The sequence below is a fragment of the Eubalaena glacialis genome, chromosome 3 (genome assembly GCF_028564815.1).
Source record: "Eubalaena glacialis isolate mEubGla1 chromosome 3, mEubGla1.1.hap2.+ XY, whole genome shotgun sequence".
Classification (NCBI taxonomy): Eukaryota; Metazoa; Chordata; class Mammalia; order Artiodactyla; family Balaenidae; genus Eubalaena; species Eubalaena glacialis.
The window spans coordinates 186995429-187017903 of NC_083718.1; the positions used below are offsets into that span (position 1 = coordinate 186995429).

The 22475-nt window shown below is 60.0% G+C and overlaps 1 protein-coding gene across 7 annotated transcripts in view; it reads left to right on the forward strand.

Moving 5' to 3' along the window:
- Positions 1-22475, forward strand: part of CASZ1 (castor zinc finger 1) — a 147770-nt gene that overhangs the window by 104896 nt on the left and 20399 nt on the right. For all 7 annotated transcript variants that reach the window (XM_061184980.1, XM_061184984.1, XM_061184981.1 and 4 more), the window contains 2 exons: positions 17075-17563; positions 20587-21421. In XM_061184980.1, the coding sequence (XP_061040963.1) occupies positions 17075-17563; positions 20587-21421 (1324 nt within the window). The remainder of the gene's footprint in view (positions 1-17074; positions 17564-20586; positions 21422-22475) is intronic.

A 22475-nucleotide genomic window follows, 5' to 3' on the forward strand; every position in this document is an offset into this window, starting at 1 on the left:
CAGGATCAACTTGCTGCTCTGCAGACAGCTGTCCCTGCATGGGGTTTGCGTCTGGGAGCTGTGTTGAGTTTGTGTAGGTGTCACCTGAGAGAGGACCCAGCCCTTTGCCTGGTGTTAACCATACCGTGCTTTCAGGGGTGGGGAACAGCCAGGTGTTCTTGGGAAGACACGTGCTGCTTGAGTGGCCTACTCCACCCTCCCACCCCAGAGGGAGGAATTATGGGGCAGTAGGACTGAGAATTCCTAGTCTAAACAACCTAGCAAAGCGTGCTCCGAGAGAGAGCCAAGCCAGAACCACAGATGGTGTGATCCAGGATTGTAAGTGGAAGGATGGTGGCTTTGAATGTTAGATGTTATGTGGCAGTTGCTGTTCAAGCAGACAGATTGGTGAATTCCAGGCTGCAGGGATTCTGAGCAGGCCCTCTTTTATTTATCTTCTCTTCCACCCAGGGTGGGGGCACAGGAGTGGATTAGACAGAACGGACAGGCAGCCCTAGAAAGGCAGGTGGAAGGAGCAGGAGAAAGGTAGTCAGCCTGGCAGCACCCTGGCTCTGGCCACTTGAAACATACCATCCCCGGCCAGAGGTCCTAGCCCCTTGCTAGGACCATATGGGTCCCTTTCCTTGGCCTGCCTGATAGGAAGGGTCACTCTGGGGCTCCTGGGAGACCTTCAGATGGATGGCAAATGGAGCTCCTCCCTTGAGACCCTGAGGCGGGACCAAGAAGGAGATGGGGATGTTTTCTGTTTCCGGGTCCCTTGGGGGCCCAGGGGCAGATTGAGACAGGCTCCTTGCAGGGAAGGTGTTAACAAACAGCAGGTGATTAAACATGACAAGCGGTGACATTTCTGTGCAGGGTTCTCAGTCCCGGCAATGCCAAGAATGAAGCTATAAACCCTGACATTTTGTGTTATGCACTGAGAGGTTTTTAATAGACCTCTCTCCCTCTTACCCAGTCAACTTCTCTTCCCCTCCCTCGCCTCCCCTCACTGTACCTGCTGCTCCCACAGAAACCTCCTGCCTCCCCATTCAGCCTGGCCTCCTGGAGCCTTCCTGGGCCCTCTGGTTCTGGGTGTCTCTGCAGGTCTCTGGCCTCTCCCTCCACTCGTCCTCAGGGCCCTTTCCCGCGACTGCTGGGCTGGGCGTTCACTGCCCTCCAAAGTCTCTCCGTTTTCTTTGATCTATCCTGTTGCCCCATGCCCCCCCCCCATCCTTCACTCCCTCACCTCCTTTTTTTGGGTCCTGATCTCACAGCCTCACCCTTTGCTGCGGCTGTCCCAGTTGTCTGCAATGGCAGGTGGCTGTCCCCGTGCCCTCTGTGTGTTAACATTTTCAGACGGACTTGATAGCGGGGGAAGGGAGATCGTGGGGCTTGGGATGGGATTTTTCCCCCATCTTTTTTTCAATTTCCTTTTCTCCTTTTTTGGGACAGAGACAGGAGTAGCGGGAGAGAATTGCACTGTACTACAAACAGTTGCTGGATTTATTCAGCAAGGGCCTGGCCGGCAACAGTTGTTCCTCTCCCAGAGAAATGTGGGAACAACTGGGGCCTCTTTTGTTCTCCAGGCAGAGCCCTGCGAAGGGCATTTGGAGGTGAGCCTGAGGCTCAAGAGGGCCAGAGACCCAAGAGAAGGGGTTTCAGACTCAGTCCCACCCAGTCCTACCCTCGCAGATAGGAAAGGTCCTGGAGCTCCACAGGGCTTGGTACAGAAGTCAGGCCACACCCCCAATCCCAGCTCTACCCCTAATGAACTTGAGAAGCACTTAGTTTTCTGTATCCGTTCAGTAAATATTTATTGGGTCAGGCGCTGTGCTAAAACAGTGGTCCCGTCCCGCAGATCTTGCAGTTTAGCGAAATAGAGGGATCATTAACCAAGTTATTACAGAAGTGCTATCTAATGGAGCAGGGTGTGATGAGAGGGCAGAGGAAGGCGGCCCTGCACTTTGCAGGGCTTCCCGGAAGAAGTAAAATTTCAACCAGGACCCCTGAGGGATGCATAGGAGGAAGGGTAGCCAGGTCCAAATCGAAGGAGTGTTTCCTGAGTTGAAGGAGTGACTGGGGCGAGAGGCAGGTGCTCCTGCACCACAGGTGCTGGCTGGCAGGCCGGAGATGGGGGGGGGAACTCACCACCCCACTGTGGCTGTGCCCCTTCGAGCTCTGGGCAGCTGACCCGGAACTTGCTCTGCCAACCACCCTTCTACCTACTCGGCTGTCTGTGCCAGGCATGGTGCATCAGGGGCAGAGCCAGAATTCAGCTCAGCTCCGCCCCAGGGGGAGGGAGAGTGACCAGGAAGTCTGTAAGTGCCCCCAAGGCCTGGGGCTGCTCCTGCCTTCCCTGGGCTCCCTAGCCTACTCTGCTGATGACTCACGGAAGAGAGGGCAGGAGAGAGGATGCAGCCCTGCGTGGAGGGAAGAGTGGCTGGAGGAGCAGGAGCCCAGCGGAGCCGCCCCCCTTTCCTTCTGCACCTGCTGGCCTCCCAGGCATAGCCTGGGCCTGGACACCAGGAAGCCGTCCTGGAACTCACAGTTGGCCTCCCCTCTGTGCCCTCAGTGGTGTGGGGAGTGCTTTGGAGCTGGTGTGTCTTCCCCATCAGAATCTGAGCTCCCTGATACCTGAAACCGTTCTCTCTGGATCCCTAGGGCCAGCGGGGACAGTGCCCATAAGGTACTTGGGATATATTTGAGAAACTCAACTGACCCAGGAAGAGGAGGACTTGGGTTAAATAACCCTTAGCGCAAGATCCGCGAGGAGCCTGCAGACTGACCGTGGGTCCCTGGTGTCCAGGAAGACTGGCTCCAGGTTCAGGTCCAGGTTCAGCTACCTCACCCAACCCCAGAATCCTTCAGCCATAGCGATGGGGCAGCCCTAAAGCCTGCCCCCTGGAAGGGCCTCCCTGAGAGCCTCCAGAAGTCAGACCCAGGACACCCCACCTCCATGCGGGTCCCCTGAGAGGGAAGACCAGGTTGGCTTCCTGTCCCCGTAGAGGGTCTAAGGCAGGTTTCAGCCATAAATCCCCTTCCTCACCCCATCCCAGTCCTGCCTTCCTGCCAGACTTGGCCTGAGTCCCACATGCTACCCCTTGTCATCCAATTCCCAGCGTCCAGCCAAGATCCCGTGAAGGGAGGGCCCAGAGGCCCAGCCTTTCTTGGCCCTCAGCATCTCAGAGGGAGGGGGCGTGCCGAAAGGGGAGGCGAGGGGAGTCCCAGAGCCCGGACTTGGCCCTCTGCCCCTGTAGATCCGGAGCCAGGTTTTACTGTAACCCTTACATCCTGTTGTAGATCCTTAATCAGCTGGAGCCCAGGTTGGGCTGGACCCTGTGGTGACACTCAGGGCTGTAGCCTGGAAAACCTGAAGTGGAGCGTCCGGAGTTGAGGTTGGGGGCTATGAGGAGGAGGAGGCGGAGGGGAGGGAAGGGAGCTGGTGCAGGCACAGGATGTGGACAGAGCCCAGACCTGCCACCCACCCCACCCAGGCCGGGGGTGGAGGAGCAGAACAGCTGTTGCAGGCTGGGAACCGGGGATACGGGAGGATGAGCAGGGGCCCACGTGGGGCCCCCTGGAGAACACGGGAGTCTGTGGGGGCCGCCATGTTGCCTGTTAGCACCATCAAGACAGCTGGCCCTGGAGTTGCTCTGATAGTGAGCGACTTCAGCCAGGAAACAGCAGAGAGGTGACCCTGGATGATGTTGGTTCCAGGGGTCTTAACCTACTGGGCCTAAGTCCAAGGCTAGAAGTGGTCCTTCTCTGCTGGGAGCTCTGCCTCGTGAGGAGGGATGAGGCAGAGAGCCCAGGAGAACTGTCTGCCCTGGGTTGGGAGCAGCAGAGGCCCCTTAGCAGAGTAGCAGGATCCCAGGATCGCCCCTCCTTTTGCCAGGGGCAGCCCAACCCTGGCAGTCCAGCCCAGCTCTGCAGTCCCTGCACGAATCAGGGGAAGAGTTGGGGGCAGCGGGGGAGTGTACCCCTTCTAGACCTCACCTCTTTCAGCCCAAGGAGCAAGGACGGAGGAGAATGAGGGGAAATGCACAGGCCAGAGATAGCCATGGAGCGGAAGCCAGGAGTGGGCTGGCTGGCAGCGGGCGGGCACATGGGCGTCTGTCCTGCCAGGGGCCCAGGCTGGCTATGCAGACAGCCTCTTTTCTATATGGAAATGAAGAATTTAGGCTAATGGAGCTCAACCATCTCTAATTTTGCGATGGCAGGAGGATTTTGATTGAAAGTAATTAAGCAAGCTAGCTGTAAAATTAATTAAAGCAAAAGGGGGGGATTTTTTATTGGATTGGATAGCGATATAGCGTCTGTCAGGCGGGGGACGGATGGGGGTGACCTGAATCCTCTGCCCTCCCCCCTCCCACTCGGGACGTTTATGTCACTTTAATCTCCTTACAGCGGCTGCTGTGCATTTGTTTGAAATAATCAAGGAAATATGGTCAGAAATTGTCAGCTTTCAGATCTAATTTACCTGACGGCCCCTGCGCGAGCCGGCATGGCCCAGGGAGTGAGCGTACGTGAGCGGGTGGGAGAGCCCGCGTGGGCACAGAGGACACCGAGCTCTCCGGCCCTCTCCCCCGGCCCCAGGCCCCCTCTGAGGGTGAGGGAAGGTGCTTCCTGGCCTGTGGGAAGCCCCACCCTGGAATGGGCCCCGTCCGTCCGCCACCCACCTGCTGCCTCCCCCCTTGAGCCGTAGCCAGCTTTGGGTTTAGGGACTATAGGATCAGGGAGGTGACAGTAATTCCTTACTCCAGATGGCTGACAACTGCTAAACCCCTCCACCAGGGCCACAGTTTTAAAAATACTCCTAAATTAGGCCCCTCATGTCATCGTCATTGGCCTCAGCAAGGGGATTGTGGAGATGGACTGTAGGGAAGGTGGGGTGGCAGTGTCATCCCTAGCACCTCTCTGCCACCTGCTGCCATCCCCGCCTTCTTTCCTGGGGCTCCTGGAGGCTGTGCTTACCTGCCCGGGGCCTGCCTCTCCCAGGCCCTTCCTCCAATCCCAGAATAGCGCTTGCCCTGTCTTCCCTTCAGAGCACAGCTCACAAGTTCTGGGGGTCTCAGTCCCTGAAAGAGGAAGCCCCTCCCGCCAACACCGGAGCGCCCTCCATGTGCCCAGGCATTCCCTCCCACATGGTCAACCACCCACGTGTCCTACCCATTTCTGGGGGTTAGCCAGGTCATAGAGCCAGATGCCACTTGTGCTTCCCTGGGAGAGTTGAGGAGCCTGAATTCCAGGCCCTGCACCCTAGGGGTGCTGGTTCAGAACCATTTGGGGTCCTTGCCCAGGTGGGCAAATGTGGGGCCTGAAGCCTCTCCAGCAGGGAATCCGTGGGGTGTTTGCGGCTGATGGGCCCTGGAGTGGTCTCCAAGGTCACAGAAAATTCCCTTTTAAAACACAGACGTGGAGCAGTTTGATCTGCTGGTCATGACAGGGCCTAGGTCAGGAAATGGGCCTCTGGATTTGTTTGGTCCTGACATGTGAGTGACCTGGGCTTTCGACAAGTCTCTCAACCTCTCGGGCCTCAAACCCCTTCCAGTTCTAAAGTTCTGTACAAATCTATAGCTACCACCCTCAGGAGCTCCTTGTCCAGCCAGAGCTCCTTGCCGTGCCATGGGGGCAGGGGAGAAGTTGGGGGTTCTGGAAACAGCAGATTAGGATGAGCAGCCTGCTCCCAGTTTGCCCACCTTAGAGCATACCAGTTAGAAGGCCTCTGTCCCCACTTGCCCTCCTTCCGCCAGTCCTTCTCCCACCCCTCAGCACACCTTCCCTGCCCACCCCCCCAACCTTGGGCGCTGGGCGACTCAGTCAGCCTCCTCTGGCGAGGGGGTTGGAGCTCCTGTCGTTCTTCTTCACAGCCTGGCTCCTGAGCAGAGCAGCTGGGTGCTTGGGAAGCATCGCCTGCCCCCTTCCTGAGCTCTCTCTGCCTGACCCTCTACCCTCCCCTCACCGAGGGTCCCTCATCTTGGGGCAGGGGGTGGAGCCCCAAAGAGCTCTGCCTGGAAAAGAGGGAAAGGAAAGCTGCTGGCTCTTCTCCACGTCTTTGGAGCAAAGGTTGTGCCCAGATCCCAGGTCCTTGGGGCCTTGTGCTCCCCTGGCCGGCTGTGCCTGCAGGGGCCTTGCTGAGAGGCAGTGGCATGGGCGGGCACCATGGAGGCCCAGCCAAAGCGAGTTCCTGCCCTCTGTGCCCACCAGCTGCCCAGGAACCAGATCCTAGGAGACACGAGGTCAGAGAGAGCCTCTGGCCTCAGCCCAGCGTCTCACCTCCACGCGTGGCTTGCAGCTGCTCACGTCAGCCCCTGCAGCTGTGATGTGGAGGAAAGAGCAGGGGAACCTGTGCCAGGGATCTGGTGGGGCTGCTTGCCTGGGCCAGGCTGCCAACGGCAGGCACCAGGGTAGAGGGAGGCTACAGCAGAACTAGGATCCCCAGGCAGGCCTGGGCAGGTTGGCACTGAGAGAGATGGAGAAGGCCAAGAGGAAGGTGGAGGGCACCGTCATGTTCCTCGCGGTGTCCCCGTGTCGCACCCTTTGCTCTGCCCTACTTGGGAGAGCCTGAGTTGGGGATGCTATACTGAAAAAAGACTTTTGGGAACTAATGTTCTGTGGTGAGGAGAGAACATTGATTTTACAGAGGCTCTCCTTGGAGAGGAAGGACAGGCGAGGGCAGCAAGGCTGGCTATGGCTTCTGGGTTGCAAGGTCAGAGGACGGCCCTGGGAGAGCACCCCACCAACGTAGCCTATGACATCTGGGGCCCAGGGAGTCTGGGAGAAGGAAGAAGTGAGAGGGCAGCTTGGGGAGCTGGTAAGTCTAGGGCCAGCCCGGCGGTACCTTGGTGCCCTTCACCTGGCTGGCATGAGATAAAACACGTGCATTGTTTTGCCACTAAGCATTCCTGCTGTCCCTTCTTCTCCAGCCCCCAAGGCTTTGAGGGAAAAGTACTGAGCGCGCTGGCCTCGTCCAGGTGGAGCCCCTCCTTTCTCCGAGGCCCCTCCCTGCCTCCCCCCACCCCTCCCCACCCCCCTGCACCCAGCCCAGGTGTTTGAGCCTCTGGGTAGAACTTGTGCAGGGAGAACAGGAGAGGCGAAGGATGAGTGGCCTGGCCTGCTAGTTGCAGGGCGTCCTGGCCTTAGGCCAGCCCCCCCAGGCCCGGCTCCCTGTGGACCTTTGCAAAGGACGGCTCCACCAGTGGGGCCCACCTTGGCCTAGTGAGCCGGGTGCTTCCTCCCTTCAGGTGGGGCCCAGCATTAGTTGGGCCATCTGGTCTCCCCCTCCCAGAGGCTAGAGAGGCAGGCTTGTCCCCTGAGTCCTAACTCATGCTTAGTAGGGGCCACTGGCTTCAGGAGAGTTCTCAGGGGTGTACACTGCACTGCCCCGGCCACGGGAGCAGGGAGAGGTACTTGCCCCACTGGGAGAGAAGCCCAGAGTGGCTGGGGTCCAGGCCCAGGAATCATTAACTGCAGGGTCTAGTGATGCTCATGGTGCCTGGGTACCCAGTGCCTCCCCCAGTCAGGTCCATGCCGGAGTTGGCTGGATGTGACCAGGCCACTGGGCTCCCAGAAAGTGCCTGGGGCCAAGCTAGGCTCTGGCATCGCAGAGCCTCCACAGCCTGGCTCGGTGGATTTCCTGCCAGTGTCAGACCTCCTCTCCTGCTCCCACCGTGCCCACCCTGCTACCCCAGATCCCAGTGGGGCTGGTGGCCCTGAACAGACTCCAGAAGGGCTTCCCGGACCTCATCCCCTCCTTCCCGTCTGCCCTCAGTTTCTCACCCTCTAGGCCTGGAGTCTCCCCAACCCAACGCTGGCCCGGTCCTCCGTGCCCCCTGGCTTCACAGTCGCATTTTGCTGCCAGCGCAGGGCACTGAAAAACTGCTGGCACTGCCAAAAACCCTGTGTGCGCTATGACTCCCCAAACATCCCTTTATTTTTATTGTTCTGTTAATTACTGTTTAAACTTTAATAAGTCACTTCGTCAGGAGGGGGGACCTGCCGTGAGCTTTTCTGTGCAAACACGGGCCCGGGAGTGACTCGGGTGTAATATAACCCTTTATGCGATGTGGGAATGTTTAGATTGTAACAGAAACTTGTTATTTTAATGACAGTTGGGGGGGGGTGGGCTGCGCACCGAAGAGGAGGAGGGTGGGCGCAGCCCTGTTCCGCTTGCGTCCCACGCGGGCTGGGGGTGGCCTGGCCTTACCAGGGTGCTCCCGTGCTGCTGCCGCTGAGCGTCTAGGACACCGTGGGGCCCTTCCTGGGCTGCCCACATTCAGGCTCGCCCAGAGGGTGGGATGCGTCCTGAGAGAGGCTCAGGGGCTCCAGGGTGGGAGGGCCCAAGGAGAAAGTAGGGCTTTGTGGCAGGTGGGGAAGCAGGAGGACGCTGAGGGTTCCCAGGTCTCTGGGCAAAGGCAGGGCCGTGCAGGGCTGGACTCTGCCCTGACCGCAGCAGCGCTTCCTGCTCCCGAGGGCGGGGACCCTGTCCACGGTCACCATCCAGTACGGTGGCAGGCCCCATGCTGCACGGCTCTGTGCCAGACATGTCACCCCATGTCCTCCTTTCAACAAGCCTGCATCTCAGGTGAGGACACTGCTGTCCGGGGCAGAGATGTAACTTGCTTAAAGTGGGAGGTTTTTAAGAGGGCGGCCAAGTTCCTAATGTCAGTTTGTCTTATTTGGAAGCTGCCAAAGTCCAGCTGCCCAGGCGTGGTCTCAGTGGGCTGGACGCTGTCCCGTAGTGGCAGGGAAGGGCCCACCCTGGGAACCAGGATCATCCCCCTCAGCCCTGGGACAGGGCTCACCCCTCAGGCCCCTCCACCTACCCCCATACCCCTCTCAGGAGGAGGGTCTACGAGGTGAAGGGGACATGGAAATAAGGATTGTCCCCAAGTCTGGGCACGGGCCGTTGCCCTCTTCCTCACAAGGGCTTGGCTCCATCTCAGGGCATTAGGGGCTCGAGTCCAGGGTTGGGGTGATGGTGGCCAGGCCACCCCCTCTCACTCTGGTGCCCCCGATCCTTTACACCCAGAGGTACTCCTGCCCCAGACCCACTTCCAAAGCAGGTGACCCCTGGAGAGGGAGCCTTTCCCCAGCACCTGTGGGTCTCCTGCACGGACCCCAGGCCATCTGGGCCCAGTTTCCTACTTCATCTTCATTTGGTCCCTCTGTCTGACCATCCATCCACAGAGCTGAGCTTCTGCTTCGCGACAGCACTGGGTGGCAGAAATGACGAGTCCTGTGCTTGCCCTCAAGGGCCCACGCCTGGCTGGGGTTAGCGAAGGGGTGTCGGGGGAGAGCACGACCCAGGGGGCCTGGCCCCTGCCCAAGGCTGGGTGCTCCCAGGGCTCCGTCTGGTCCCTCCTCTCCCTCTTTGGCTGCATCCCACGAGGGCCCCTCCGCGCCTCCTTCCGGTCAGGGCCAGAGGTTCAGGGTCCCGCTCCCTCACGCTGGAGACGGCAGCAGCCCCCCAGATGGCAGCGGCAGCGTGGGCCACGAATCGCTGAGGTTTTCCTTTTCCGAGCAGCGCGTTTCCCTAAATTGTCTTTGACTGCGTGCATGGGTAATGAAAGTTTATGCCCTTGTTAGAAGGACAGGCGGCCAGTTCCAGTTAGAACTGGGGCTCTCTCCTGGCCAGCCTCCCCTCCAGCCCCCTCCCCCGAAGGAGAGAGAGCTCGAGCACAAGTGTGCGTGCGCGCACACCCCCCTCCCTGGTGGATAAGAAGGCTGTTAGGGGATGGGAGAGGGGACGGGGAAAAAAGAAAAAAATTTTCCGTATTTGTGTAAGTTGCTTTAAAAGCATTTTATCATGTCATAAAAAAGGGAAAGTACTCTCAGAAATTGATCCTCTCCGCCAGCCCATTGGACAGAAGGACGTTGGGATGTTAATGGCCATCCTGCTCCAGGGTGGCTTATTAAAAAATTTATACATAAATGCTTAAAATTGCATAAATTATTTTAAAAAAACCAACAAAGTGAGCAATCTGAATTCCCTCTTTTCCTCCCCTTCGCTCGGTCCCCCTTCTGTGTCCCCCCTTTTCCAGCCCCTCGTTGTGGACCTCCCGGTCCCGAGCCCCATCCGCTCCCCAGGGCGTCCCCCCTTTCCTCCGCTTCCCACTACACCCCCAACACCGTCCGCCCTGCCCTCCTCCGGGGTTTCCCTGCCTCACCCACAAATTAGTGAAACAGCCAGCCCACCACCGAACACTCACATGCACACGCACTAATAAAAACACCACTAATAATGCCCCAAATCGCGGAATTAAATATTAAGGCCAGAGGAGGCGGACGTGGAGCGGAGCTGCCGCCACCGTAGCCGAGCTTGGAGCTGATGAGTGTCTCTCGCAGGCGTGGAATGTCACCCACACATCCTGGAGACTGGAGTGGGGAGTTTTATGATGGTTTTTCATTGATTTGTTTCCCCAGCGCAGCTGCCGACCTCTATTGAGGGACAAACATAATCAGCACTGACGCAAATTAGATGGTTATTCGTTTTGAAAATTGACAGAAAAACAATAAAAAAGATGAAATGCTCCCAAATCAATAGATATAATGAAATTCAAATAATCCAAGAGATGAGGTCTCCATGGCAACTGATAATGTGGAAAAGAAAACAATTTAATAAAGGACAGACACACTTTGAAAACAGATTGGGCCCAGGGAGGGGGGCGGGCTGGCGGGTGGAGGGCTGGAGCGCGGGCTGGCGAGTGAAGGATCACTGTCCGTCCCAAGGACACCGGCCATAATTAAGCGAGGCTTTCGGCCCCAGAAAGTGCAGATTCAGGTTTTAATACACAAAATTATTTCAGGAGCAGTGAATCGGAAAGTCGTTTGTAATGACCTTCCTGAGAGGCCCGGGCGCAGGGCATGTTGGAGGCTGGGCGGCCGGGCCGGCTGAGTTATGGCATATTTGTGTTTTTATAGTGCGGAGGGGAGGGGGTGGGGGGGAGGGGGGGAGAAGGTTAAACAGTATTTACAGCTCAGTTGTTTTCAGAGAGGAAAGAGAAATAGAGTTCATGGGGAGATGCAGCGGGCAGGCGGGCGGGTGAGCCGGGGAGGCCTCTGGGCGAGGTGGGAGAGGAGGTGGGCCTGGGCGGGTCTTCCACCCTCGGGCTGCCTGGCCTGGCCTTGGGGACCCCCAGGGGATGCCAGGAGAGGCCTCTCCACCCCAGTTCCTAGTGGGGCTTTCTAGGACCGGGGCCTCTCCGGGGACGGTGTGGGAGCCTGTGTCCAAGCTCTGTGTGCATCCAGCCACACCTACTCGAAGAGAAGGTGAGGCATTCCTGAGGCCGCTGCGGAAAGGTCGCTCGCCTTGCCTGGGCACCCTCCAGGGCTCTGCGCAGCAGCCGGTTGCCCCTCTGGATGGTGCTGCCCTTCTGGAGTCCTGTGCTGTGTGTCTGGGGTGTGCCCAGCCTTGGGCACGGTGGGCGAGGACCTGTCAGTGGCCTGCAGCTGACAGCCTCCCTGCCCCGTCCTTGGGCTCCACCTCTCTGCCCCTGGCGCACAAAAGGGGAAAGCTTGGTCCCTTGGGGTTTGGCAGAGGCAGGGGCCACAGAAGGGGAGGGGACCCAGCAGAGCCCCCTTGCCGCCCTCCAGAGCTGCTTGCCTGAGCAGGGCAGCTCAGGCACGGAGAGCCCGGCCCCGGGGGGTTCACCCCTCCCTCAGGCTGTGTCGCCTTCAGGCTGCAGGAGCCGCATTTATGCGTTGTTGTCATGACACACACAGCACAGCCGGGCCGCTCTTCGTGTGCACGTGTGAATATAATACGATTGTACAAATACAGAGACACCCAAGCGTGTGTGCGCGCGCACGGTCTGTGTGTGCACTGTGTGTGTGTGTGTGTGTGTGTGTGTGTGTGTTTTAAATCTCCCCTGGGTGGTAACTCTTCTTTTCTCCCCTTCCTGTTTGGCTGTGACCTGGGGGAGATTGATAGCCAGCCTGTGCGGTGGATGCTAACAGTTCCTCTGATTTATAGAGTTACTTACGCTAAGTGAGGCCACTTAGACGCGTCTGGATAGTAAACCTTTTAACTGGACTAAAAAATCATAATAAATAAATAAACAAAGTGGGGCGAGGAGGGCCCAGCGGCTGGGCCCCCCACTTCCCGACTTGGAGCTGTTGGGGACCAGGGGACCCAGCTGAGAGCCCTGAGGGGCAGTGGCCACTCCTCCCACCTGCAAAAACGAGGCATGGGATTGGGCCCAAGAGGGAAGGACACCCCTCTCCTCGGGGACAGGTCCTGGCTGGGGAGATGGGGCGGGAGCTGTTAAGATGGAGATGGGCTGTGTGGTGGGGGAGGGGGAGGGGGCAGGGGGGGCCCTGAGGGAGCTCGTGGGGAGCAGAGCCGGAGCAGATGTCTCTAGGAACCCTTCCTTGCTTCCCAGACTCGCCGCTCCTGTGGCACCGAGACTTTTCACCACAGTGATCACGCTTGTAATGACTTGAACGTCTGCCCCCTCGTCTAAAGTGAATAGTCCGTCATGGCAGGAACCAGGACAGTCTGCTTGCTCATTTCATATCCTCAGAATTCAGCCCAGAGCCTGAACATAGGCACAGCACCCCAGCACTGGGGCTTGTGGCCTGTCAGGTTCAAGTTCTTAGGGGCTGCAGGGAAGCTCCAACATTGCTGCCACCCTAGCTGGGAGGCTGTGGGAGGTATGTGTGGGGTCTCAGATGGTGAGACATCGGAGCCCAGTGGGAGTCCGGCTCTGGCACACTCTCTGGGTGACCGTGACAGTTGACAACCTCTGTGAGCTCTGCTTTCTCACCCAGAAACAGGGATAGGACAGCGGCCGTATGGGGATGCTGGGGGGCCACTGAGGCGGGGATGCTGGGGGACCACTGAGGCGGGGATGCTGGGGGACCACTGAGGCGGGGATGCTGGGGGACCACTGAGGCGATGCTCTGAGTTGCCCAGCACTGTCCCCAGCACAGGGGTGGTGCTCAGAGGGTGCCAGCTGCCATATTGCTCTAGGCAGTGTGGGCCAGGGCGGCCACCAGAGTGGCCCAGCGGTGCCCATGGCCCCCGAGCCGCCTGGCAGCAGGCAGGAGGGCCCAGACCACCCCAACCCAAGGGGACAGGTGCCTGGACCCTACCTCGCCACTTCTTGATATACAGCGGGCATTAGGCCGCCCAAAGGGGACACTGCATCCTTAGGAAGAAATATGTCCTCATTTTTCTTAAACACCGTTTCCACTGAGTGAAATGTTTAGAAGGGACGCGCAGGGAGAACTTTATTTCCTACCAGGGAGTTCAGAGCCACCAGGCAGAGCCCATAAAGCACCCGGAGCTTGGTAGCTGACAGTCCGCCCGGCCCCAAAACACATTACTCACCGGTGGGGAGGGGCTGCCAGGCCTGCCCAGCCCCTGGGGACTAACCCCCACCCCCAAGGCAGGACGAGTGACTCTGAGGTACCCAGCCGTGGGCAGTGGGCACTGGAGCTTCTGGTCCCCTTGAGCCCAGGCTGCCCAGGGCAGGGGAGGACCTGGCCCTGACCAGGCGAGGAAGTGGCCGTTCCAGCCACCCCCGTAGTCCCCAGGGATCAGGGATGAGGGGCCCAGGTGCAGCTACAGGAGCCCCCCTCTCTCCCTCAGAACTGGCAGGAGTCCTGGCCTTCCCCAGCCTTTGGAAGGAGTGATGAGATTCCTGCCATAGCGGGCCCTTCTCCCGAGGCCCTCCCTTCATTCGATTTCTGAAGCTGGCTGATTTGCATATTTATAAATATCAGTAAATTATTTATTGTAGCAATCTGCTGCACCATTTTACCCATCACAGTTAACACTTTAGGGGGCTCCGTGTTATGGGAACCGGGAGTGAGGGTGAGGAGGAGGGTGGGCAGGGAGGCCTGGGACTTCCTGGAGCCTGCCTGGAGCCTTCGTGGGGACATGGTGGCGGCCCCGCACCTTGCTGAGCCCCGGCCTTCATGAGCTCGGGCTCTGGAGTGTCTTCACGGCTCCGGGATCAGTCTCCTCCTCTGTCAAATGGGACGACGACAGTACCTGCCTCACGGGATCATGGTGAGAGATTGTGAGCTAGTGTCCAACAGGTGCAGGGACAGTCCAGTTCTCGCCCCTCCCTTTCTCCACCCTGAGCAGGACCCACTCAGCTTGGAGACAGAACTGCCTGCCTGCTGGGGGCTTGTTGCGTTTGGAGCCCTGGGAGGGGAGGCTCAGACTGTGGGAGCCGGTGAGGGGCCATTTGTTGCTGAGTAGGCAGCCTGCCCGCGGCCCAGCCCTCCAGCCTCTCCTGTCGCCTCTGCCTCTGCTGGGCCAGGTGTGGTTTCCTGGTCTAGGGATCTCGTGCCCAGATGTGGCACCACACTTGCCTGTTTGTCCCCTCCCAGGGCTCAGCTGCCTTTCCCCAGGTCCTTGACTGTCAGGCCCTGTGCTTGGCACAGACAAGCACCCTCTCTCATCTTACAGTCCTGCAGCCCTTTTCACGGGGAGAAAGCTCGACCAGGGCCCAGGGCTAGTGAGGGGCCGGAGCCAGGCTGTGAACTCAAGACTGTCTGACCCCAAAAGCCAGGCCATACCATGGTGCTGTGCCACCTCCCAGGGTTTGCCCTGGCCCATCCGGCATCACTGGGGCCCGAGGCAGGAGGCTGGGGGAGCCCTGGGCTGGCTGCCTGCGTGCAGATACTGACCCGCTCCTCTCCCCAGGCCTGGCTGGGCTCCCTGCAGCTGCCCCGCCCCTCGCCTCCTCTCTGGAGCCCGGCCCTGGGTGAGCAGTACGGCAGTCCCCACGCCTTCCCACCCTCCGGCCCAAGCCTGCCTCCTGGGCAGTATTGTTCCCAGAGGAAGTGTCCAGTGTAAATAGAGCAGCGGGCAGGCTGGTGGCGGGAAGGAGATGAAAGGGGCAGTGACAGGGCCGGGGACGGATGGCTTCCTCCCATTGAGGCCTGGCCACGGCGTTTATATTTTAGGGAAGAAAGTCAAGGGAATGTTTACATGGATGGGAGCCTGGGGTCAGACCACGAGGGGGGTAGTCTGCAGGTCCCAGGGCCCTGATGGAGGGGGAGGGGAGAAGGCCCCACAGGGTGGGCCGGAAGGCGGGCGGGCAGGCACCTTGGACCTCAGCTCTTACACACACATCCCAGCTCGCAGCCCCAGACTCACACGCATTTGCACTTTTGAGTAAGGCCTGCTTTTGCCTCCTGCCCTGCACCCCAGGCCCACACCCCTTCTCCACCGCCACCCCTGGGACCAGCAGTAGAGTCAGAGGGAGGGCAACATCTGGAAGGCAGGTGGGCTGGGGCAGAGCAGCAGCTGGAGGGCAGGTGTAGGGGGCATGGGCGGAGCAAAGGGGCCTGCGGGCGGGGGGTGGGCCCTGGGTGCACAGCTGCATCGCAGCTGGCGGGGGCCCGTGTGGGACTGAGGCAGGCACACAGCCGAGATCAGGAGCGGGTGGGCAGGGCTGGGTGGGCCCAAGTGCCAGGAGGCTCCAGGATGGGTGGGGGCCCAGGGAGGGGGTGTCACCAGCAGCAAGTGCAGCCCTGGGAGCTTCTGCTTCCCTCTTCCTTGGGATAAATATTTATAGATTCATTTGCCGTCTGCCATACACACTTGGCTGCTTACCTCCCGGTAAAAATAGAGCAGGCTCCGCACTCCCACCCTTCCCTTCTCCACCAGGGCTGGGGACAAAGGGGGCCAGGTGAGGCCAGCTCCCCATAGGCCCGCTGGAGGAAACTTGGTGTCACGGAGCCTGGCGGCTGGCCCTGAGGCCGGGTGGGATGGCATGATGAGGGGCCCCATCGCTGAGCTTTGAGAAGGAACCCATGATGATGCTTGGAGTTTTGGGTGTGGGCAGCACAGACTTGGAGATGCGGACAAACGTGGGTAGAGTGGGCATCCAGCTAGGGGTGAGGGTGGGGCCCGGCAGAGCCAGGGCTGCAGGACTGGGAGAACTGGGCTGGGCTGGGCTGGGCTGGGCTGGGATCCCTGGGCAGCTGGCTTCGAGGCAAGGGTCTGGGGCAGCTGGGCATTGTCTGTATCGGGGGGCAACCATCTGTGTGTACAAGCCAAGTCTGCTTGTAGATGAGGTCCTGGCACAGGTGTGGCCGTCCCTGTCTGAGTAAGCCTCTCAGTGTGTTCCAGGCGTGTGGGTTTTTAGGGTCTCGATCCATTATAGTGAAGCCCCTTCTGACCATGGATCTGGGAGCAGAGTCCCCTTGCTTAGCCTTCTGACCTGTGTGGAGACTCGGCCATGCCCACCTCTCTATTGAGGGCCGCACGGAGGAGCCCTGCCTTGAGAGCATTCAGTGGGGCTCCCTGTGCACACAGAGGGAGTGTGAGCCAAGACTGTCTGCCATGGCCACCGCCCTGCCCCTGGTACCACCTCGGGGTCTGGCACACAGTAGGAGCTCATACGTGGATGGGTGGACAGACAGGATGTACAAGTAAACAGGTGGAGGTGTGTCCACTTTTGTTGGCCTTTGTGGCGGGTGCCAGGCTGTATGGTTAGTGGTCTTGCCATTTACCCCCCAGGACCCTGGGCGCCCCTGCTCAGCAGCCGTGAGGGAGGTGGCTAGCGCTGGGGCAGCCTAGATACAGTTCCCGGCCAGTTGCGTTGGGCTGTCGTGTTGAGGGATTAGGCCCCGTAACTGCAGCCTCTGGGCTTCCCGCTGGGGATCTGAGGAATCCCAACCTGTCCCAGCTTCTCAGGGCTGGAAAGTGGGCCTCATGGGACCAGCCAGGCCTTCCAGGGCAGCAGGAGCTGGCTGAGGCAGAGAAGGCGGAGCCAGGTCCTGTGGCATGTCTGTCCTGCCTCCTGGGGCCAAACAAGGGGAGGAAATGCTTCCAGAAGCCAGGTGCTGGGAAGAAGACTGCCCCTTGCGTTTGAAGAGTCATTCGTTCATTCATTCGTTTGCTCGTTTACAGAATATTTCTGAACCCCCTAGTATGCGCCAGGCTCTGAGGATAGAGCTCACGTTCTAGTGAGGGGACAAACGCACCCTGGCCTTGGGGCGGGGCGGTGGAACCGTCACTGGGGAGACCTCTGGCTTGGGGGATGCGGGGGCAGGGCGTCCGCCCCGGCTGTCGAGGTGGGTGGCCAGGCCTGGCACACACGCCTCTGACCCCTCTCCTCCATCCCTGCAGCTGAAGGCACCCGGTGCCCCGACCCGCCTGCAGGCAAGCCCGCGATGGCGGCCAAACGCAAAGGCGGCCTGAAGCTCAACGCCATCTGCGCCAAGCTGAGCCGCCAGGTGGTGGTGGAGAAGGGAGCGGAGGCCGGCGCCCACGCCGAGGGCAGCCCACTGCGGCCCCGGGACAAAGAGCGCAGTGGCTCTGAGTCGGGGGTGGCCCGGGCCCCCCGCAGCGAAGAGGACAAGAGGCGGGCGGTGATCGAGAAGTGGGTGAACGGGGAGTACAGCGAGGAGCCGACACCCCCGCCCGTGCTGGGGCGGATTGCCCGGGAGGGTCTGGAGCTGCCACCCGAGGGCGTCTACATGGTGCAGCCCCAGGGCTGCAGCGACGAGGAAGACCACGGCGAAGAGCCCCCCAAGGATGGCAGCGTCATGGAGGAGAAGGACGCAGACGGGGCAGCCTCCAAGGATGATAGTGGCCCCAGTGCCAAGCAGACTTCAGGTGGGTGTCTAAGCCCCGGACGGGACATAACCCCACGAGGAGGGCGGCCCGGCGGGGAAGGAGTGGTGTGTCCACAGAGCATGCCCTCTTCCCTCACTCTTGCTCCAAATAGTGACCCCTCATTCAGACCCAGGGAGGACTCCTGAGGAGGGGCAGCAGGGGTGAGGAGGGAAGGGGCTGAGAAGGCAGCTTCCCAGATGTGTGAGCCGGGCTGGGGTGGGCTGCCAAACACACAGTAGGTCTTCAGGAAGCAGTGGATGGACGGATGGACTGGTGGACAGGCTGATGGATGGATGGATGGATGGACGGACGGACGGACAGCGTGTGGGTAGACGACTGTCCACACGCACCTGCATAGGGAGGAGCCTGTTGGGGGGCGCAGTACGTGGACACGCATGTGGGGAGCAACACCCAGCCGGCATATCCCGTTACACCCACCTGCCCCAGACACGGTCCCCGGGCTGACCTCTTTCCCACGAGACGGCTAAGAGCTGGCTCTTCTGGCGTCTGCTTGTCCTTCTGCCCTGGGGAGGGAGGGCCTAGGTTCTGGGTGGGAGGGTGTCTCCGCTAGGACTGGAACTCTGGGCCTGGGGTCTTTTTTCAGCTCCTCAGCCTCATTCCCAGCCTGTGCCTGGTGTCCCGAGCCTTCCCTGCCCGCTTGCCGATCCCCTTCTCCTGCAGCGAGGGGCGCATCTCCTCCCTGCGCGCGGAGCCCTGCGCAGCCACATAATTATGCATATAAGATATAAACAGAGCTGTTTAATTATCCTTCGCCACATCAGTGACAGAGTAATTAACAAACATTGCAAGATCAATGAGGAAAAGTGTGACCTTCAGTTTCCTCTGATAGGAAAAGCCCTTGCCGTTCCCAGACACAAGGTGATTGCGCTGGGCCTGAGGAGAGGGGAGGGACAGGGACAAGGCCCACTGTCCCTTCAGCGCCCCAGCACCTCCCGAGGGAGTGGAGAGCTAGGATGGCAGGAGGCAGGGCTAGAACTGCCAGTGGCCTCGTGGCTGCAGGCCTCGCCCCTCGGGTTTGAGGCCCAGTGGGACTGCAGGGTGACACCCAGGGCGGCCTGCTCAGCCCGGGCACTGGAGCCAGGCAACCGGAGCCCAGGCTGCCCACCGTGGGCTTGGGAATGCAGGCCTCTGGGCTGCCCCTGGGACCCCTGCCTGGCCCCCTCCCTGCTCTAAGCCGCCTGCCCTTCAAAGCCTTCTGTTTCTCTGCCATATATAGTGAGGGCTCAGCTGCCTCCAGCTATTTTTAGCCCCTTTCCCTGGTCCCTGAGCCACTGAATCTAGCAGCCAGGGCCCACTCCTCCCAGACTGGGTCCCCAACCCCAAGTAGCTTGAGGTCAGGACAGCAGCCCACCGGCCACCCCGCCCAGAGGAACAGCTGTCCATCGGTTCCTTGAGTCACTCTGCCCACCTTGTGTGCCAGGTGCTGCCCGTGACTGTCCTCTCCTCACCTGGCACGTCCCGGTCCCCACAGGACTACCCTTCTCCCTGTCCTCCCAGGAGCTCAGAGACTCTTTCTACATGCTGCTAGGTTCTCTCTTGTGCCAGAGCCCAGCCCCGCTCTCAGACCACTTCCAGGTAGGGGTGGGAGGAAAGCCCTCATCGGCTGCCCTGTTGGGTCCTGGTCCGCCCACCCCTGCTTCGGCCACGCCTTCCCCTGGCCGTGCTTTTAGGACCCCCAGCCTGGGGTCCTGCCGCTCTGTGTGCCTGGGTGTGCAGGCTCAGACATGAGTGGAGAGGACACGCATGTGCCCTGGGGCCCAGGTGAGTCTCACCCGCCTGTGTGTACCCACTCCTGATTCAGGGTGTAGCACACAGTCGGTGTTCAGCGAGTGTTGTGTGCAGGAAGGCGTGTGCTGGGGAGTCGCAGGCCTATTGTGGCGGAAGGTTGTGTGCGGAAGGGGTTTGTCTCCAGTGAACAGCCCCAGGCAGAATGGGGTCATCTTGCCCCCGCCATCCTGAGACTCATCTTGGGGAGCTGGCTGTGGAGTTTGGGGTGGTTTGTGTACACATGTGTGTGTGGGCGGGGAAGGTCGCTAGGGCTGCGAGCTCGAGTGTGCACGCGTGCATGCGCGTCCCTGTGGGGAGATTGCTTCGGGGGATTCTCCTTGTGCCCCGCTGTGGACACAGTGGGGCGATAGATGGGCCGCCCTCAGCCACTGCCTCTACGGCCTTGACTCTCCTCGGGGTGGCCCACCCTCTTGCGTGAGCACAAGTGACCAGAAGGTGGCAGGGAGGTTTGAAGGACTCTCTACGTCATAAGTCTTGGCTGGGGTGGGCGGGCCCTGAGGGAGTCTGAGTGAACACATTCGCAGGCTCTCTGCCCCGTCGGCCCTGTTGTCTGGGGCCATCAGCAGCCTGGGGGGCCGGAAAGGGCCAAGAGGACAGGTCCTGAGGAGGCTTGGGGCGAGCCTCTCATCCTCCCAGGGATAAGGGGCCTGTGTGTCCATTTGTGGGGGCCAGGGAGGGTCCTCCAGGCAGGCTCAGCCAGGCCCACCCCTGACCCCATCCCCAGTGGCTCCCTCAGCCCCTGGGGTCCCTCCTGACGGCCCAGCCACTTGCTCAGAGCCCTACCTGTCCCCAGCCCCCATTCCCACCCCCACCCTGGGAGGCAGGTTGGGATCTGGCCTTACTTCCAGTAAAATGACTTCTCCTTCATATTAGGCCAAGGCGAGAGAGCGGAGACATTTATGAAACTTTGTTTAATGTACTGAAAAGTCATCGGCCAGAACATTTAGGAAATTGATTTTCCTGGCATTGATGAACTCGTTTTATTTTACCCCAGTATTAATTACTTTTTTTTTAAACAAATTAATTTAAGAGTCGTAAAACCTAACAAGTGAGCCAAATGTCCATAGATCATGTCCCGCTCCACCCCTTCCCCAGGCCGGCCCCCTCCCTCTGTGGGCAGGGCGGCGGGGGGGGGGTGGGGGTGGGGGCGGGTCCTGTCCCTTGGCTACCCTGCTCCCTCCCAGAGGTGACGGCCCCTCTCCTCCCTGCCGTAGGAGAGGCCTCCTCGCTGCGGGACTACGCGGCCTCCACCATGACCGAGTTCCTTGGCATGTTTGGCTATGATGACCAGAACACGAGGGACGAGCTGGCCAGGAAGATCAGCTTCGAGAAGCTGCACGCGGGCTCCACACCTGAGGCGGCCACCTCCTCCGTGCTGCCCGCCTCCGAGGACGCCCTCAGCAAGCGGGCGCGGTTCTCCAAGTATGAGGAGTACATCCGCAAGCTCAAGGCCGGCGAGCAGCTGTCCTGGCCGGCCCACGGCACCACAGCCGAGGGGCGGGCCGGCAAGGAGGCCCTGGGCTCCCTGCCTGGCCTGCGGCTGCCCAGTAGCACCGCGCACCTGGAGACCAAGGCCACCATCCTGCCCCTGCCCTCACACAGCAGTGTCCCCATGCAGGGCCTGGTGGCCCGTGCCTCCAAGTACGACTTCTTCATCCAGAAACTGAAGACGGGTGAGAACCTGCGGCCCCAGAACGGGAGCGCCTACAAGAAGCCATCTAAGTACGACCTGGAGAACGTCAAGTACCTGCACCTCTTCAAACCTGGGGAGGGCAGCCCCGACATGGGAGGGGCCATCGCCTTCAAGACGGGCAAGGTGGGGCGCCCCTCCAAGTACGACGTCCGGGCCATCCAGAAGCCGGGCCCCGCCAAGGTTCCGCCCACCCCCAGCCTGGCTCCTGCACCCCTCGCCAGCGTGCCCACTGCTCCCAGTGCCCCCGGGCCAGGCCCTGAGCCACCCGCCTCCCTGCCTTTCAACACTCCCGAGTACCTGAAGTCAACCTTCTCCAAAACAGACTCCATCACCACGGGGACCGTCTCCACTGTCAAGTAAGGCGTGCACCACCCTCACTGCCAGCCCTGCACTCGGGACTGGAGTGGCCCGGAGGCCCACTTCCTGCCTCTGAAGCTCACACTTATGGACACACACACCCACACCTTATGCACATCCACTGTGCACCCAGATTCTCACACACATGCTTCCGCACACGCGCGCACGCACGCACACACAAGCACACACACGCACACACACTCCTCTGCCTACATAATCGCTCAGACTCAGTTCATGGACCCGCACACTATACATCTTGCTGTGCGCACACACGCTCTCGCAGCGGGTACAGGCACACCTTGTTTTATTGCGCTTCGAAGGTATTGCGTATTTTTACAGATTGAAGGTTTGTGGCAACCCTGCACTGTCGGATGACGGTCAGCATTTTTTAGCAATAAAGCGTTTTTTATTTAAGGCATATGCATTGCTTTTTCAGACATAACGCTATTGCACACTTAATAGACTACAGTATAGTGTAAACGTAACTTTTCTACGCTCTGGGAAACCAAAAAAATTCGTGTGACTCGCTTTATTGCGATATTCACTTTATGGCGGTGGTCTGGAAGTGAACCTGCAGTATCTCCAGGGTCTGCCTGTACTTCTGTGCACGTGCTCATCTGCTAACACACATGCCACAGGGTACTGTAACCCCCATGTGCCCGTGACAGGCTTTCTCTGCCTGCCACCATGAGGGCCAGTTGCGGGCTTATGGTTGGCTGGGAAAGCCCTACTCCGGGCTGGGGCTTCTGGGTTCCAGGCTGGTGGCCAGGGCTCCCAGGTTCAGAGCCTGCGCCATGGGGAAGGCAGCAAGAGAAGGTAGGAGGCTGCGGTGGGGTGGGCACACCCAGCGCAAAGCCCTAGACAATGGCAAAATAATTGATGGATCAATGTGTGGGGCTGAGTGAGACCCTTCCCCTCAACCATCCCTCCTGGAGGCGGGTCCAGAAACCTGGGAGTAGATCTAGGGAGCTGCCCTCGGCGTCGGGGAGGCCTTTCCGACCACCCAGCCACACTTGCTTGGTGCTGTTCTTGCCCTTTCCCCTGGCGTCTTCC